The following is an 18,741-nucleotide window of genomic DNA, read 5'->3' on the forward strand; positions in this document are numbered from 1 at the left end:
TCCTAACCCAGGGCATAACGGAAGGCCATTCTTTGGCCCTGAACCAACTCTTGCCATAGCACTGAGAATAAAGAGCTCTGGCAGCAGATTTCAAAAGGAGAAAGTGGAGAACGTCTTGCCTGACATTTTTCAATTCACCAACGCAGGTCTTGGTGGGAAGTGAAGATGAATGCAAACACTCTAATAAAAACAGGGCCTTAGAATTTGGACTGTGGGGGCTATTTTGGATTGTATTTTGAAGAGATGTGTTTGAAAACGATGTGATTGACAACAGGAATGGAAAAGTAGGGAAAAAATCCAAAAAATACATTTGCACCGAACCCAGCCACATCGATGCTCAGTTGCCCAGGCATACAAAAAAGTAGGGTTCGGATCAAATCTAGACTGTGATGCAGCTGTGAGTGAGGCTTGGGACAGCACAGAGGACGAGGGAGAGAAGGGCTTGTCCTGTAAGACAAGGACCCGAGAACACTCGTGATTAGTTTCAGTCCTCTCCACTTGCTGCTGGGATAGTGAAGTAGGGTTTTGTTTTGTTTTTTAGTTTGTTTGTTTTTTTAATTTTGCATACTTGGCCAGGCTAATGAACTTCTATTTTAAATGTATTCTTACATTTATTTTGAACATTCTATCATGCACTGTGCAGCTTTCTGTCTTTACATGTCATCATCACGTTGAATTGTCATATCCTCACAATAACCCTAAAAAGCAAATGTCATTCTTATTTTAGGAGTGAGGAGGCCGGGGCCCAGAAAGTTTGAGTAACTTGCCTGTGGTACACAGAGTTGATCCTTGTCAGAGCCAGGTTTCAAATCCAACCCATCAGGCACCAAAGTCTCTGTCTTTGAGTCCTTGTTAGATGCTGCCGTGTGCCAAGCTGATGGAGGTGAAGGTGGCCGGAGGAAGAGCAGAAACCCAGAGGCAGCAACAACGGCCTAGTAACAGTGGGAGGGTGGCTAGAATTAGGGTGGGGAAAAGGAGTGTTGCCTTGTGCTCATTCGTTTCTTTAGCTGAGGGAAAGGAATTGAAATGAGCTATTCTATAAACAAGTGAAATTTTGAGGATCAGTTTAGGCAAGAAAGTATCCTCTAACATCTCTCTCTGGGTTACATGTCATGGTTCTCCCTTGGAAAGGACGTGAAGAGGGCAAAGGTGCATGTGACTTTCGAGGGCTTTAGAGAGTTGGATTTCTGGGAGAAATTAGAAGTTTGGTGCACTTCAGAAAGATGATTGTGTTCTCCTAAGCAGCATTAAAACATGTTTGCACGTTTTTTGGATGCTGAGGTGGAAGGGCCTCAAGACATGAACAGAAAGGCCCAGGTTCATGTGGGCCTGTGGCACACCCTATGGTGAGGGCCGGCAGAGGACGCTCCCGTCACAATCTTTGACATCTTTACAATACTTCTGTTTGTCCTAACACACTGTTTGGGAAAACTGCTTCCTAAAAAAAGTAAATAAAATTAAAAAAAAAAAAAAAAGATGTAGATCATGAAGGCTTGCTAGAATTTGGGAGGAAAGAGATATTGTAAAAGAAATTCAGGGTGGTGCCTGTGGCTCAAAGGGGTAGGGCGCCAGCCCCACATGCCGGAGGTGGTGGGTTCAAGCCCAGCCCCGGCCAAAAACTGAAAAAAAAAAAAAAAAAGAAATTCAACAGGGTATAGTAACAGACATAACATGCAGTGAAAAAGAAGGAGACAAAGAGAGAAAGGAGTGTATTGTATCTGGAAAGATATACTCAGACACATTCACCGGTTATCTTTGGGGAGAAGTTTAGGGTGGGGTCAGCAAGGGAAAGGGCTTAATTCTTTTTTATTTTGTACCTTTTTTCAGATTAACATGAGGGTTCATATGATTAGGTTACGTTGTTTGATTTGTAAGGTAAAGTGCGAGTTGTAGTTGAGTCCTTCACTCAGGAATTGTGCCATAGACCTGTACGTTATACCCATCTGTTGTACCTGTTCCGTGGGAATTACTGAACCTCTTTCCACCTTCTTGAATTTAATTGTGTTTTTCTCTCATGTGGGCCTGTAGTTGTTACTAGGACTAAATTTTTCTTAACTTTGTGCATGGTTTGATTTTATTTTTATTTGTTTATTTATTTATTTTTTGCAGTTTTTGGCCGGGGCTGGGTTTGAACCTGCCACCTCTGGTATATGGGGCTGGTGCCCTACTCCCTGAGCCACAGGCACTGCCCTGATTTTATTTTTAATTATACAAGGCTAGGCGCACTGGCTAGCCTTGTAATCTTGACAATCTGAGAGGCTAAAGCAGGAGAACCACTTGAGGCTAGGAGTTTGAGACCAGCCTGGGCAACACAGTGAGACCCCATCTTTGGTGGCACATGCCTGCTAGTCCTAGCTATTCATTAGGCTGAGGCAGGAATAGCTTGAGCTTAGGAGTTCCAGGCCACAGTAAGCATGATCATGCCAGTGCACGCTAGCCTGAGAGACAGAGTAACACCCTGTCTCTAAAAACAAGTAATATAAAATAAAGTAAAAATAAGGTATTTATGTCCATGACTAATTTTTTATATTAGTCATTATATTATATTAAAATATTTTTTAAATCCATATTTTAGTTGAGGATGTGAGTGATATGTGGGTATTACCTTAAAGCTACTATGACAAAACTTTCAGACAATAAAATATTGGTCACATATCATATTTATAAAACATTTCCCTTTCACTTTGGAGGACCACATTGCTCTATATTTTCCAAAATAGAAGTTCAATGCATTTAAGAAAGATATTTGTGTTCTAATCAAAGTCAAAATGTTGACTACACAAATTTTAGTATTGTTGTCCAGTACACGCTTGCTCAGGAGTACACATTAAGCTTCTGGAAGCATGGAAAGAGTTTAGAAATTTAGAATATTTCCTGGTGCATACAGGGCTGTGGATGTGGGTCAGGCTCCTTGGAAGGACAAGTCTTCAGGCTGACTTTTCTCTCTTTCTGGTGTGAAGCCCTGAAGGTGATCCTCGTCTGCTTTGAGAGGCAGCTTGGAAGCCAGTGGTACTGGCTGAGCCTCCAGGTGAAGGAGATGGCTCTGCGGAAGGTGGGAGGCCTGGCCCTGTGGGACTTCCTCGACTTCATCGTGCGGACAAGAATACCCATCTTTGTGCTCTTGCGCCCTTTCATCCAGTGCAAGGTGGGGTGTGTGCTTCTCCTGGAAGTGACAAGCCCCGTGGCTGTGCCACCCTCTAGGGAGGCAGGGTTGTGACAACAGTGCTCATGGAACGTGCTTTAACCAGTTAGCAGGGCCTGTGAATACCATGCTTGATGAGGAAACAGCCCAAAAATATATACCAGGGGATAAAATTTCAAATTTAGAAGTACCTTCAACCTGATCAACCCCACCCTATCCACCCATTAGAAAGATCAGCCCAGTGGAATGATCTGGAGAATGTTCTTTCATCCTCAGTGGCATGATGGAGATCTGATTTTTAAATAAACATATGAAATAGATGGGATACTTAAAGCATGTTTTTTTCCTCTAAGACCCTCAATACTCATCTCTTCTGTTCTTTTCATGCCCTGATTTCTTGGGGCTGTGATTCAAAATAATGTATTTAATACCCATTTCCTGTATGAAGTATTGATCTAAGAATTTCACATGCACTACCTTATTTATTCTGCACAACTGTGAAGTAGGTACGGTAATTAGCACATTTTACAGAAAATTGAGGCTCTGAGAATGCCATGCCTGCCTTTCAGCTTCTGGCCCAACCGGCAGAGAATCATGACGAGCTTTCTGCCCGGCAACACATTGCAGACCAGCTGGAGCGGCGCTTCATACCACGTCCGTTGTGTAAGAGCTCGCTCATTGCTGAGTTCAACAATGAACTAAAAATTCTAAAAGAGGCAGTTCACAGTGGTTCAGGTGAGTACACATGGGGGTATTTTGATTTTGTTTGATTAATGAAACTCACAGCCTACAAAGACTCCCTCTTCTCAGGTCACAACTTATTTTGGAACTATGGATAAGTTAGCCATTTGGGGACATGGCTAGACTCTGTTATGGTTACCAATAGGGAAACAGAAATCAAAGAGGCATCATAAAAGTTTAATTTTATTCCTCTTCTAAATATTGTTCTTCTATTTTCATTTTATTAGTTAAGCTTTTTCTGAAATATTTAATTGGAGAGAAAACCCTGTTTTAAATTCTTACTTTCGGCTTGGCGCCTGTGGCTTAAGCAGCTAAGACACCAGTCACATACTCCTGAGCTTCCGGGTTCGAATCCAGCCTGGCCCACCAAACAACAATGAGGGCTGCAACCGAAAAATAGCCGGGCACTGTGGCGGGCGCCTGTGGTCCCAGCTACTTGAGAAGCAGAGGCAAGAGAATCGCTTGAGCCCAGGAGTTGGAGGTTGCTGTGAGCTGTGATGCCACAGCACTCTACCCAGGGCAACAGCTTGAGGCTCTGTCTCCAAAAAATAAAATAAAATAAAATAAATTCTTACTTTCACTTCCTTTTTGCATTGGTTGAGCTTTGATTTTTTGGTAGATTATTTCACAGATGTTTTTTCCTTTCATTGCACAAATATTTGCAAGGTGGATAACTGAAAGTCCACTTAAAGAACCAGGAAACTGAGCCTCAATAGAAGTTAAATAATACATAGAAACTGCTACCAGGAAGAGGATTTTAAACCAAATCTGTATGACTGATTATAAAGCCTTTAACATTTTACAAATTGGAATGGGGAGGGTTGAATTAGAGTTTGCAGGCTAGGAGGTACTTTCTTTACATTATTCGAAAGATTTTCTTTGGAAGATTGCTTACTTTTAAAAATGTATTATTTTAAATCATTATATGCCATTAGAGGGCAGTCATTACCCACAAGTAAAATATAACATGTATTTGGGGGGTTTTTTGTGTTTCTTTCTAAAGCTTTTACTGTTCTTTGCAGACAATGTGTTAAAGATACAACTTTTGACAAACCACGATCTTGGTGAAATCTTTACACTGCTATTCAAATATTCTGCCTTATAATAAAATAATTTAACACAAAATAATGTGTATTTTATAGGTTGTAATTTCCAGAAAAGGAGAATAAAAATGTAATTTTGATTATGTATTCTGATTTTGATTGTGGGGTTCATATCAGACAATTTACTTATTACTTTTATATGCTTGTGTCAGATAAGGTATCTTTCTCAGTAAAAATTGGCAAGCTGGAAGCTAAAATTCAGGTCAAAATTAATTTGCACCCTACCAACCTTGGAAAATGAAATAGAAAAGAAATGACGGCAAGATGTGTCATTTTACATTGTTAGAGGTGTTATGCTCTGAAAAGACAATTATTCGATTATAAGTACACCAGTAGCCAGCACTGTGATGCTTTTTCTTAAAAACGTCCTCTGTTCCTTTTGCTGCTGTGTCCTAAGGATCATTTATTTGTCTGGGCAACATTATTTAACTCACCTTTCCTGAAAAGTACCAGTGGTCAGGGAGGAAGCAAACATTTGATTTTTTCCCAAGATTCTCACCTTGCATTTCCTTTGTTCTCCCGACCCCTTCAGCCTACCAAGGGAAGACGTCCATCAGTACCGTGGGCACCTCCACTTCTGCTTACCGCCTGAGCCTGGCCACCATGTCCCGCTCTAACACGGGCACGGGCACTGTCTGGGAGCAGGACAGTGAGCCATCCCAGCAGGCTTCACAGGACACTCTGAGTCGGACTGATGAGGAGGATGAGGAAAGTAGGTTACCCTGAAACATCCAGGCATGAGACACAAGGCTTGGCAAGGATTTCTACCCTCCTGACCTTTTCCAGTTCAGGTCCCCTAGTCATTTTTACAAAGGGGATTCAAGGTGAAAATGTAACTGATTCCATGATTCCTAATACATTTCACTTCTACAAAGTCCTTGATATCCTTGGTCATTTGGAAAGAATTCAGGCAAAAAGTAGATATTTAATGACTCCTATCCTTTCTTTGAGCTTATGTATTTCCACTTACTCATTTAAATTGTGCCTAAGTAATGAGGGGAAGCACTTATTCCCCTTTCTCCTGGACATCTCGCCCAAAGACTTGATCAGCACTTACCTGAGCCCATCGGGCCAGGAAAAGTGGGCAGTGCGTGTGCTCAGGACTCAGAAAAGACTAATTGTCTGTGGCATTCAGTCTGTAAACCAGCAAACTGTCTTGAGGGATACACTCTAGATTTGAATTAAGAGACTAGTGGGGACGAGGTCATCCCAACAGCATCTCATACATGTGCTAAGGACTTGGGGTTATGACATGAGGCGAGATCCAGTCAAGAAATATTTCATATGTATGTTTAAGACAGTAGTTCTCAACTTTCCTAATGCCGCAATGTATTTTCATTATTACAAAGGGGTTGTAACCCACAGGTTGAGAACCGCTGGCTTAGAGGAGGTTCTAAGAAGTAAAAGTAGGGTGACAGGTTCCATTAAGTGCCACTAGCATTTAAAAGGTTTTTTAATTGCATCAATTATTTTCTGCTTGTATTTAGACATTCTAATATTACATTTATAGCAAAGTTGTGTTGTCAAAGGCTTAAGAATGAGAATAAACTGTAAATCTCCACTTGGAGCTTCTCCACACTAAACAACAACAACGAAAAGCCCCACTCTGAACTAAATTAAATAGAGGAAATGGGAGTTGAGGTTAGAATTTTAATTAACTAAGATGAATGAAAGTATTTTAATGTCCCACCACAGTTGGGTATGTAGGAGAGGAAAAGAAAGAAATGCTCTGGGTGGCACCTGTGGCTCAAAGGAGTAGGGTGCTGGACCCATATACCAGAGATAGCAGGTTTATACCCAGCGGGGGTCAAAAACTCCAAAAATTAAAAATAAAATAAATTAAAAAAAAAAAAGGAAGAAATGCTTTGTCAAAACACTTATCAACAGTATTTCCAGATTTAGTTTCAGGGTCACATCAACTGATAATCATCTGGTTCTGCACTGAGCCTGTGGACACACTGGTCATCTCCCTGGTGATGTAGAAACATCCTGCTCATGAAATACACTGAAAGTTGTAATTAGGGAAATCATGAAAAATCTTTTTTTTTTTTTTTTAATATTTATTTATTTTTTTTTGTGGTTTTTGGCTGGGGCTGGGTTTGAACCCGCCACCTCCGGCATATGGGACTGGCGCCCTACTCCTTGAGCCACAGGCGCCACCCGAAAAATCTTGACTAAGAAAACGTGATAGAAAAAAAAGATCAGCAGTATAAATATCCATCAAGTCCTGGTAATAGTTCAGAACTTAAAGTCTTGATTTCTTTAATGCTTAAAGTAGTCTCTCCTAGCATTTTTTTTTAAATGATGCTACCCGTCTTTAGTAGAGCTAAATATATTTTGCAGTAACTTTATGAATAAGTAGATGAGCGAACCAGTGGGAAGGAGGTAGGGAAGAAAAGTAGAGAATAAATTGGGAAATTATTGGCCAAGAGCCAGCGCTCAGGTGCTGGTGAAGCAGGGTTAGGAAGGTGGGGGAGGGGTAATCTTTGCTAACATCTTTGCTCTCAGACATCACAACCATCCCAGCGAAAGTAGGGCTGTTCACAGATGATGTGGTGATGTTGTGATACAGAGAGGTATGAAAGCCAGTTCATTGACTGCGTTGAATTAAACTGTTTTCCCATTCCATCATCCAAACTGTATTCAGACCTGTGAGATCTAAGGCAAGAAAGAAGGAATTATGAGAAAGACATGTTCTCTGCTCTCTAAGATCATAGATACAGTCTTTTTTTTTTTTTTTGTGGTTTTTGGCCAGGGCTAGGTTTGAACCTGCCACCTCCGGCGTATGGGACCGGCGCCCTACTCCTTGAGCCACAGGCGCTGCCCAATAGATACAGTCTTGTAGAGGAAGTGATAGACATTGGTAATTAAGAACATTTAAAAAAAGAGTTAATAGAAGATAGCACATGATTAATCATCAAAATAGTATTGGGGGAGTGTTACGTGATGTACGCGTACACATAAGGCAGGGCGGGGGGGGGTGGGTGGGAATCAGTGGGATCTGGGAAAAGCCTTTATAGAAATACATCAACGTAACCTACCAGGCTTTTCAGTATTTTACGGTACATTTACTTATTCTTTTCCCTGTGAATATAATTAAAAATGAAACATTATCATTCTATAACAAAAATCAATTTCAAGTCAGTCATTATATAGGAAATTAAAATTTCTAGCACTTTTCATGTTTATCTTTTTTATTTGAAATATGTCCCATGAGAGATATAATTATAAGGGATATTTTAAATAAATGGTGTCGGATGATCTTACACTATCGTAGGTAGCATATGTTCTCCAGGGCTCAGTATGTTTATCAATGCATATATAATATTGGTCAGCAGACACTGAGCTCCCTCTGAAGGAGGTCATCTTGTCAGAAACACCCTGCTAAAGCTCACTCTCAGATGGATTTGGGTACATTTACTTCTGCTTCTATGGAGAAAACAAAATCACATACTTCAGTTTTAAATTTTAAGTTAAAATAAGCATTTATTTATGAACTTCAATGTTTTTCAATTATTTTTCCTAAAAATATCTGAAATCCAGGCATGGTGACTCACACCTATAATTCCAGCTACTCAGGAGGCTAAGGCCAGGAGTTGGGGGCCAGGATTTGAAGACCAGTGTCTAAGAAAAAAAGCAAAAAACATCTGAAATAGTCTTTCCCTCAGCAGAGTCTAGAACTCATTTAATGTACTGAATGCATTCAGGTTCCATTAAATGCCACCATCATTTAAAGGGTTTTTTAATTGCATCAATTATTTTCTGTTTGTATTTAGGACACTCTAATATGACATTTATAGCAAAGTTGTGTTGTCAAAGGCTTAAGAATGAGAGTAAGCTCTAAATCTCCACTCAGGGGCGGCGCCTGTGGCTCAAGGAGTAGAGCGCCGGTCCCATATGCCGGAGGTGGCGGGTTCAAACCTAGCCCCGGCCAAAAACCACAAAAAATAAAAATAAAAATAAATCTCCACTCAGAGCCTCTCATTAAGGTTCCATTAAATGCCACTATCATTTAAACGTTTTTTTTAATTGCATCATCTTACATTAAAAATGTACTTCCTTGACATTCAGTAACAAAGTCCTGCAAATTTTTAAAAAATGTATACACAGGTTTTCCTGAAATCGTTAATTCACATATGCCTATCGACTTTCAGAAATACTCTACTTGTAAATATGGACAAGAAGTTAACATTTGTTTCATGAAGGCTGTCCTAGTGTTGAAGAGTAAGAGATGTGTGGACATGATGAATTAGCATTACACCCCCCTTAGAGACAGTTCTAAAGTTGTACTCAAGGAAAGAACCCAAGTACGGCCGTGGTTGGGGCTTTCTGATCAGGATCACAGTTTTTATAACACTGTGCCTTTGCCTCTTTCAGATGACTCCATAAGCATGCCCAGCGTGGTAAGTGAACAGGAAGCTTACCTCCTGAGCACCATTGGACGGAGGCGGTTCTCCAGCCATGTCTCCAGCATGTCTGCACCTCAGGCCGAGGTGGGGATGTTACCCAGCCAGAGGTAAAGAGCCATGGCTATATTATACTCCGCAGTTGGGGGCAAAGATGAAAATTTTGAAAATGCACTCTGTTATTCTGCAAAAGCTGAAAGCAGTGGTAATGTTTTTAGAGAGATCATTCAACAAAGGACTTTTCAACTAGGTTCCTACAGACAATAATTTGCAGTTTTCTAAGCCGGCTTAGTAGAAGGGCTCCCGGTTTCTAATCTGCGCATTGTCTCCCGTTACAAATTTTCTGTAAATTCCATGGTCTTCTTTCTGGTTGTCAAATGACATTCTTGTATTTCAGATTTATCATTAGCTAAGCTAAATAATGAGTACTTGACCTGAATATAAGACTTGCTTGACATATTTGGTAAAGTTTCTGATATGTCATCAATATTTAGTCGAAGACAGTGATGCTTAGCCAAGCAGAAAAGGACCCTTGCCACTATGCATGACCTTGAGCTATCATTTAACAATAGCCCATTGTATTCCCCTCTGTGAAATGAGGCGGTTGGACAAAATGATCTTTTCATGTAATTTCTCAGTCTATAGTTCTATGGTTCCATGACTAACTCCTTTTAAACATTTTCTTTACATGTTCTCTGCCTTCTAAAAATGTAAGAAATCTTCCAAGATCTGGACATATATACAATAAAAATGTAACACAGAAAATGATCTGACATAGAGTCAAAACATTACCTAAGAACCAATACTATATTCACTTCAGGAACTGAATTATCTCAAAGAATTGGCTTTATATGGTTTTAGTTAGTTTGCTGCTTATTTTTAATACCTATGGAGTCACTGTGATACAAATCACACAAGGAAAATTATAAAAGTCAGGGCATATTTTAATGCTTAGACAAAACCAGCTTTTATGCAGCAATAATTACCTTTACCCAAATCCTTTAGCAAATGATTCATGAATTCCAGAGATGAAATAAACCTTGTGAAATAAAGCCCAAGTTTGGAGAATATCAAATAATAGAGGGAAATGATAAAACACGATTAAGAAGTAAATTGTATACTTTTTAAGAAGGCAACATTTTATGTACATGCCATTTAACTAGTACAAAGGTTAATACTATAGAAAGCTTCCTTACATCAAAAGAGGTTGTTTCACCTACTATTTGGTAATTTTCCTTTGAAAAGAAAGCTGTAAAACAGTGCCAAACAATAACTTGTGCCAAAAAAAGATAGTCATATAAGCAGTTAATATTGGTAGCTATAAATTTATTTTTAATTGTTAGCAATGTGCAAGGTTCTATGAAGAATAAAAGAAAAATAGCAATGTATTTAAAGTTTTTATTCAAGTTATAGAATTGTGTCAATTTTAAATAGAGTATTGTTGTGGTGGTGGTTGTCGTTTACCTAAAAAAAGCAGGCCATCAATTCTCTTTCTACATATCTATGAAGGGATTAACTTTATGGATTAACATCATGGACATACTAGAAATCCAGAAAAAAAAAAATGTAGTTTAACACTTTGAGTTTGACTCTTATTTTGGGAGACTACTTACTGTAATACCATCTCTGTACACTGGGGAAAAGTGAGCCTCTTCCAGGGGTTAGAGTTATTTTTACAATATACAATTAGATAAACCTCAATTCTCTGGGGCAAGCACTCCAGTCTTCTAAATAGTCTAATTTCATCCAAGTTAATAGTATTTTTTGAGTGCCTCGTGGGTGCTTAGCTTAGTGCTCAGCACGGAAGAAAGGACAGAAAGAGTGTGACACAGTTTCCGATCACAGATCTCCGTCCAGCTCATACAAACAAATCCATAAACTATTGTCTCACCAACCTGACAGGTTTCTTCTTTGAGCATTTACAATTCAGTTACTAGAGGATGGAGAGTAAGGAGGTAAATGAGAGTTCCATGTGAATTTTCCAAGATACCTTCCTTCTGTTTGTTAACTTGCATTTTCACTGCAAAATTAGCAGAGGAAGTTGGGTTGTTTGCTTTTCTTAATGACATCAGTTCCAAGAGCTTGGTTGTGGCAGTGCATGGTAAGTGCTTTTGTATGATAATGTCCCAATGCACAAGACAGAAGCAGGGTCCCGGCCAATGAAAACACCATGTACATAAGACAGTTTTAAAATAATAACCTCCTAGCCCAATGGTTGCCCAAGGAAAGGGTAGTTTCCTCTTCTACAGATTCATTCTGTGATGCGTTTCAGAGCTCTGGGTCCATTTGGAGCTCGTTTTAATTCTTGACCAATAAATAGATCGCACTCCTCTGAGACCTAAATCCATCCAAAGTCCTTCCTCCCCCATTGCCTTGAGTCCTATGTCTTGACAAACCCAGCACAAGGTGAAATGGTTGACTGTCTCCTTTTCCTTCCTTGTTCTGTTAAATCTATTTATTTTTGGTTTTTGGAAGCAGAAAATTGCATGCATTTTTTCTTTTTCTTTCTTTCTTTTTTTTTTTTCATTTTCTTTCCCTAAATGCTTCATCTCCCTACCCCTCCTGCAGTGAACCTAATGTCCTCGATGACTCCCAGGGCCTGGCCGCCGAGGGCAGCCTCTCTAGGTACAGTGTCAATGCTACCTGTCTATTGGTGTCTGTGCTGGGAAACTAGCTGTTCCCTGTCTCCTCTGTCTCTCTGTCTTCTCTGTCTCTTCTCGCCCCGTCTTGATATCTATTTCCATTTCTTGCCCTTTGTTGTTCATGAACATACAAACCTGGAAGTCAAAGGTGTAGCGAACCCCCCTTCATTTTCAGCTTCAGAGCTCTACCACAAATGGCCTAGAAAGCTTACTAAAAACAAACAATGACAAAAAAAAAAAAAAAGGAGAATTTTCTATAGGGCTTGTCCTATGGGTGTCTAAAACATTTGATATGCAAAATGTTAAATTTATCCCTCCTAATCATTCCTTCCCACGCGGAAATTCGTTAAGGTTTTTCAGAGGTCCTTTAGTATAACTGTTCATCTTCGAGAAGCTCCTTACTAAATCAAGACAGGTCTTTTAGCCAGTACCGTGGATGGAAAGGAAACAATGATGCTGTAAGAAGAGTAGCAACATGGATAAAATTGACATGGTTTAATTCCTTCTATTCAATAGGCCTTTTAGTGTAGCTTGTTCAAACAGCACTTATACAGTGTCTGTTCTAGCACCAAGGTGACCACCAAACTTGCCATGAAATATCAGACACAAACATTTCTTGGTAACTAAGAGAAGTCTTAATGATGCAGACGAAATAATGTCTTGACTGATAGTTTAAAGCTTCAGAAAAGGGGACTGCACCTTTAACCCTCAGATGAATCACGTCAAACATTCCTGATCTTGTGCTGTTGATTCACACCTCTCAACTAATCCTCATTAGGGGTAAGGCTTCTTGTTCATCCTTAGAGTGTCTTTGTTCCATCTCAAGAGAAAACATTCCTTTCCAAGTTCGCATTATATAGTGAGTACAACATACACTGTTTATTGCTTTATCACAAAGATGAGGAAATGTTGAGAGGCTGTTCCTGTTGAAAGGTTGTCTTTTGTTTCTTTACATCTTCAGATTTCACATTTTCTTTTGCAATGGAAAATGGGAAATATAGTCTGTCATTGAGTGTATTTTTTTTTTAATTTACCGGATCCATACTTCATGACATTCGTGTTTGCGAGCCCTTGCCTTCACAGATCAGTCTCTTACCGGTGGTGAATGTGAAAGTGCTGCGGAGGGCAGACAGTTCCATTAGCAAGAGCGTTGAGGTCAAGGAAGAATTTGGGGAACAAAATGATCCTCAAGAGGGCTTCCCTTAACTGTCCACAGTGTTTGAAGAGATTGGAACCAAGTCTAGCAGGGTGACTACTGCTTTCCCATAATGCACTATTTAATGCTTAAAATTATATATGGGATAGGAGAAACTTGATTAGAAGATAATTTCAGTGACCTACTGAATAGAAAAGATTAAATCATGCTTCCATTTAGCTGGGTTTGTGCTGGGCTGTTCTAATTAATTCTACTCTTGATAAGTAAGTACCAGTTCAGGGTTGGTGAGAGGAGGCAAGGGTTTGAATTTAGTTTTATGAACTCTGCAAAGAATTCTGCCCTCTCTGGCAGACTCAGGGTTCAGGTGACTGATTTGTAGCTATCTTAAACCAACTTAGTCTCCCCCAGTCTCCCCCAGTTCCAGTATCAATGGGGGTAAACTCAAAAGTTTTTGCTATGTGAGATGGGTTCAGAGGCAAAGATACAAATTTTGTCTACAGTTTGAATTAATCAATAATGTCAGTACTTTTGATGACTTTGTTAGATCAACTGTTTTTGATCTGTTGTTCCGTAACTGTTTGTTTTAGTTCTGGGTATCAGTTACTCAGACCCAGCTGTGGTCATTAAGGACTGGAAAGATAAGGCATTCATTTTGATTCTGAAATAATAATTATAACGTAGAGGCATTCCACCAACCAGTACCACATCCGCCTTTGCCATACCCTGCAAATCGTATCTCTTAAACTCCATCGTGTCACCAACTTCTCTTTGGAGGAGAGGAACTTTTGGAATTTAATACGACATAGGTTTACAAAATAGGATCTCTGGGTTTTTTGTTTTGTTTTTTGTTTTTTTTTGGCTGGGGCCGGGTTTGAACCTACCACCTCTGGTATATGGGGCCGGCACCCTACTCCTTGAGCCACAGGCACCACCCAGGATCTCTGTTTTTTTATATTTGGTTTCCAGGTTTTCCTATTTTTAGCATAAGACTTCTTTATGCTGCAGACCCTTAAAATCCTAAAGCAGTAAGGCATTACCAGGTAAATTACATTTAGCACATACTCCAACACTCAGGACATAAAATATATGCAAAGTAGTCCCAAGAAAAATCTGGCTCCAGAATATCAGGAAGTATGCTTAAGGGAAAATAATAAATCCTGATTCTCTCCCCTGCCCCTATAACATTTTGCTAAGCTTTCATGATAATTTGCTTTAGAAAAATACATTTATTTTAGCAGAAAGGGTAAGGTGACTAAGTGAGCTAAGTGAGAAAGCAACCAAGATTAACCAGATGAATAGGTAGGAACCAATAAAATTTTGTACACCTCTTGAAAATTACTTCAAGGATTTCTTTTCTTTCCAACTGAAACACTTTTTTTTTAGAATAATTCTAGGATTTTAAAAAGACTGTGCTGTTTCTTTTAAAGATTCATCCCAAGAAATAGCCCGTTAGAAACACTATGTTCTGGAGAAAAGATTCTTTCATTTCTAGAAATTAATAAACTGAAATAATGTTCCATGGGAGAATTCTCTTCTCTAGAGAGTGCTGCTTTTAGAGGTATAAAAACTCATTATACGTGTTTCTTCCCTGTGCCTGCCCCCAAATGTACACATACTATGGAGATATTTTCTTTCCAAAAGAATAGAGACATACAGAGGTTATTCAAGCACTTATGGCCAGATGTATAAATATAGAGAATTAGATTTTGGTTAGACATGTCAGAACATTTCAGAAGGCAGGAATTCAGTTAACTCTGATTTTTTTTGGGTTTTTTTGCAGTTTTTGGCTAAAGCTGGGCTTGAACCTGCCACCTCCGGCATATGGGGCCTGCGCCCTACCCCTTTGAGCCACAGGCGCCACCCTAACTCTGATTTTTTTAAAAGGAAATTATAATGCTATTTGTATAAGGGTAACTGTAAATCACAGTGAAAAATAAGAATGTTTGAATAAGACAATATAGTCTAAAATGAAATAAAAATAGCTGATTTAGTGCAATCTATTATATCATCATCCACACTTTCCAAATATAAAAACTTGGCAAGTACTTTCAAAGGACAAAGAAAAAAATTAAAACAACTTTTTTAGGTAGCTGGGAATCAATGGCTAAGAAAAAGTGTGTTGTGATACACAAATATGTACTTTGCCATTGCTAAATCAGTTCTTACAGCGTATCTAACATCCCGATTATTCCCCCTTTCAATCTGATTCCCACCTCTGATCACAAAATTTTATGGCACTTAAAATATATTTTCTTGGATTATGTGGTGGCTAAGTAAATTTTAAACATAACCTTTTATTAGGAAAAGGGAAATCAGGATTCAGTCTACTGTTTATTTCCCTATTCTCTACAAATGTCTTATTTCTCCTTTGGGAGCTTTATGCTTTCTTACCACAAGGGACTCACTCGATAAATGGCTATCCTGTGTATCTTGTTTTTCTCCCCTACATTTCTCTAACTATATTAAAATTCAAAGTAAAAGCACAGATAAAAGCAAGAAAAATACTAATCCACTTTTCCCTGTGCTGGTCTCACCCAGTGCTTCTACCTAAAAATTTATTTTATGAAATATACTTCAATCTACTTTTTTTCATAATACTGAGATGAATGATATGAATTTTTATTCCATTACTGAATGGCCTTTTGTTCATCTGTTGTTGAAGAACTATTAGGTATGTGTTCCGTTAGGAAATGCATTCATATTTATATACCACCATCCAGGCCATCACGCTGAAACAGGGGAAGAGAAGTAATTTGTATCAGAACTATCTTCCTAACCTTGTCTGAGTTTCCTTAGTTTGTAAATTACTTCCTTGAATTTCAAATAATGTGTTTTTGCTTTTTGTGGACAATTTAAGTCACACCAGTTATGTCAACCCCCAGTTGCATTTACTTCTTTAAAATCTAAACTATTAGACAGTTTGCCCTGGTGATATTTTTCAGTGATTCAAAAATACAAGGGATGATTTATTTCTAAATCTGTTAGAAAATATTTAGCCTCAATTTAGAGAGCTTTATTTGCTTATATCCTTATTGTTTCACTCATTACTTAGCCCAAATAGTGGAAATCAGCCCTATTTCATTCCCAAGAATAAACATTTCAGGAAAAATGTTTTTCTCTCTAAGGAATAGTTTTTAGAATTTGGTTCCTTACTCTGACATATCTCAACATATTCTCGACTTTTCAGAGTTATTTTTATGACTATGCTACATGAATTAGCTATTTTAGTTATTCAAAAGGATTCAATGGCCTATTGGAGTACAATATTTTAAAATTTGAGACTATCAAATAAAACAGTTTTTCCCAAAAGGGGAAAATCATTTTGATTATTGCAGTTGGGGTAGATGAGGATATAATGGGACTGTTTAAAAAAATTCAAATAAAAACTGGGATACAACATAGAGTGGTGCTTAATGCAAACACCTGGGTCTTTTCTTGGTTCGCTTTGGTACTGCATATCTTAAGGATGCATCACAAATCTTCATGACGTGAAGAGAAGTTAAATGTAATATATTTTTTATATATGACTTCAATCTGACATAAACTCCAGAAAAAGAAACATATACTACATTCCTTCCATTGTTAACTTTTCTGGCCATTTTTATTATTATCGTGTCCTAACTGTATACAGTTAAGCCAGCCTTTGATATTCCAAATAAAAAAAATCAAACTTTTAGGGAGGGTGTAACATATCAGCTGGGATGTATTTCTAAGGGCATGATTTTGAATTTCAACTTTGATGTGCACATTCTATAATAAAATGCTATATCGCTTTCACAGAACTAAAGCTATACATTTGATACATTTCTTAGATATAAGCCTCTCTATCCATAGAGAAAATTCTGATCCTTTTGGAATAATCATCATAAAGTTACCATTACATTTTGACATTTAACACTCCCTGAGTAACATGTATTACTTTTCTTTTCTTGAACCATTTTTTCTCACAATCTTAGATTACCGAATAAAAATGAGACAAGTGGACTGCCTCGATTTCATTTTCTCTGGCCAATTATTTTCAAAACATTTTATTATCTCCTTCCTTTTAGTATTATAGAAGCAATAAACTCATTACAAATCAAATGTAAAACAAGAAAGCATGCCATATACATCACTTTTCATGTTCAAAACCATTTTACATCTGTTGACTTCTCTTCTCTACCTTAATGGGAGGTGGTTGGTAAGTATTAGCCTCCCTTTATGGCCAAGGGAACTGAGGTGAAGAATTCATTACAATAAAAGCTTTGCTTGGTATTGGGAGAAACTTGTTTCTACTTTTGTGCGTATGGTTATTGAATACTCTTCCCAATTTAACAGACACATGCTAAAACGTATAATTGACATGGAGATGTCATTTCAAACATGCTAGCAATATAGTTTGGATTGCTTATCAGAATTCAATGCATTGTTCCTTTGGGGTAACTTTCCTTCTTCATAGAAAGGTCACATATATGCTACAAGGTTACATATGTATAAGGATAATGTACATGGATCTTTTGAACTAGATATTCAGGTGAACAAGAGAACTCAAAACACCTGTTTTGGTACTCTATGGGATTTTGTAATTTTGCACCCCAAATGGTGTAATTACATCTCTATTTCATAAAAATATTGATGAACCCCATTTGGGAATCATTGATCTTCCAGTGGAAATGTAAGACTTTAAAAAAAATGTCAGATGTGACTGTGCCAACAATGTGCTCATTAACCAATTGTTCACACAAAAGGGGAAACACCTGATTGCCCATTTTGCCACCAATTTCTCTCCCTAAAACTGAAGCTAGGTATTTAGATAGTTCCTTCATGAAAAAAAATTGAAATAAGTAGATATAGTTTTTCTTTTTCTTGGACAGATGCTGACTCTGGATTCCTCTGTAGAATATTTTACTCTAAAACTATCTCTAGATGACTCTCCTTTTGCAAAGGCAAAGCAGAAATTAATTGTCCATTAACCAAATAATCACATTGGCAGCATCCACAGAATAACAGTATTCTCTGGGATGCAGTATATTTCTTTTTCACCCCCGCTCTCATTATAAATATCTATTATAGATGCATGCAGACTGAAAAAGAACCATGGGCCCATATCAGTATTTTCAGCTTCACCCAAAACTAAAATAGCAACCACTTCCAGTCATTTTTGCGTATAAAAGACACATATACACAGTAAATTTGGGGGGAGCAGGTTGTTGCTTTTATAAACTGCACAGTGTGTTTGAATGCAGTTACTCAACATTAAAGCTCCTGAGTTGTAATGATTGCATAATTACTTGGCCAGCCTTTGAAATCTAAAATCATTAAGAAAACATTTAATTGTCTACCCACGTGACTATTCATTTATTTAGCAGTCACAGAGACTTTAGGCTGCAAACATGTGTTGAATGTGCCCCTTCACCCAAATGGATTCTGTGTCTGATGTGTTTGATATTTGTCCATCTTACTTTCATTTAAATTGAAATTTTAAAAAAGGTGTTCCCATCCATGTAATAGAGTTGTTTGTGTTTGTTTGTCATCACCTTTTCCGTTCCCCTTGGAAAAAAAAAATTGAGAT

The 18,741-nt window shown here is 38.2% G+C and overlaps 1 protein-coding gene across 4 annotated transcripts in view; it reads left to right on the forward strand.

The window, feature by feature from the left end:
* Positions 1-18,741, forward strand: part of UNC80 (unc-80 homolog, NALCN channel complex subunit) — a 256,795-nt gene that overhangs the window by 230,097 nt on the left and 7,957 nt on the right. For 2 of the 4 annotated variants that reach the window (XM_053597780.1, XM_053597782.1), the window contains 5 exons: positions 2,961-3,145; positions 3,712-3,877; positions 5,519-5,698; positions 9,364-9,502; positions 11,961-12,017. In XM_053597780.1, the coding sequence (XP_053453755.1) occupies positions 2,961-3,145; positions 3,712-3,877; positions 5,519-5,698; positions 9,364-9,502; positions 11,961-12,017 (727 nt within the window). The remainder of the gene's footprint in view (positions 1-2,960; positions 3,146-3,711; positions 3,878-5,518; positions 5,699-9,363; positions 9,503-11,960; positions 12,018-18,741) is intronic. The other 2 variants (XM_053597781.1, XM_053597783.1) reach the window with 1 other exon arrangement.

The sequence above is a fragment of the Nycticebus coucang genome, chromosome 7, assembly GCF_027406575.1.
Source record: "Nycticebus coucang isolate mNycCou1 chromosome 7, mNycCou1.pri, whole genome shotgun sequence".
Taxonomy (NCBI): Eukaryota; Metazoa; Chordata; class Mammalia; order Primates; family Lorisidae; genus Nycticebus; species Nycticebus coucang.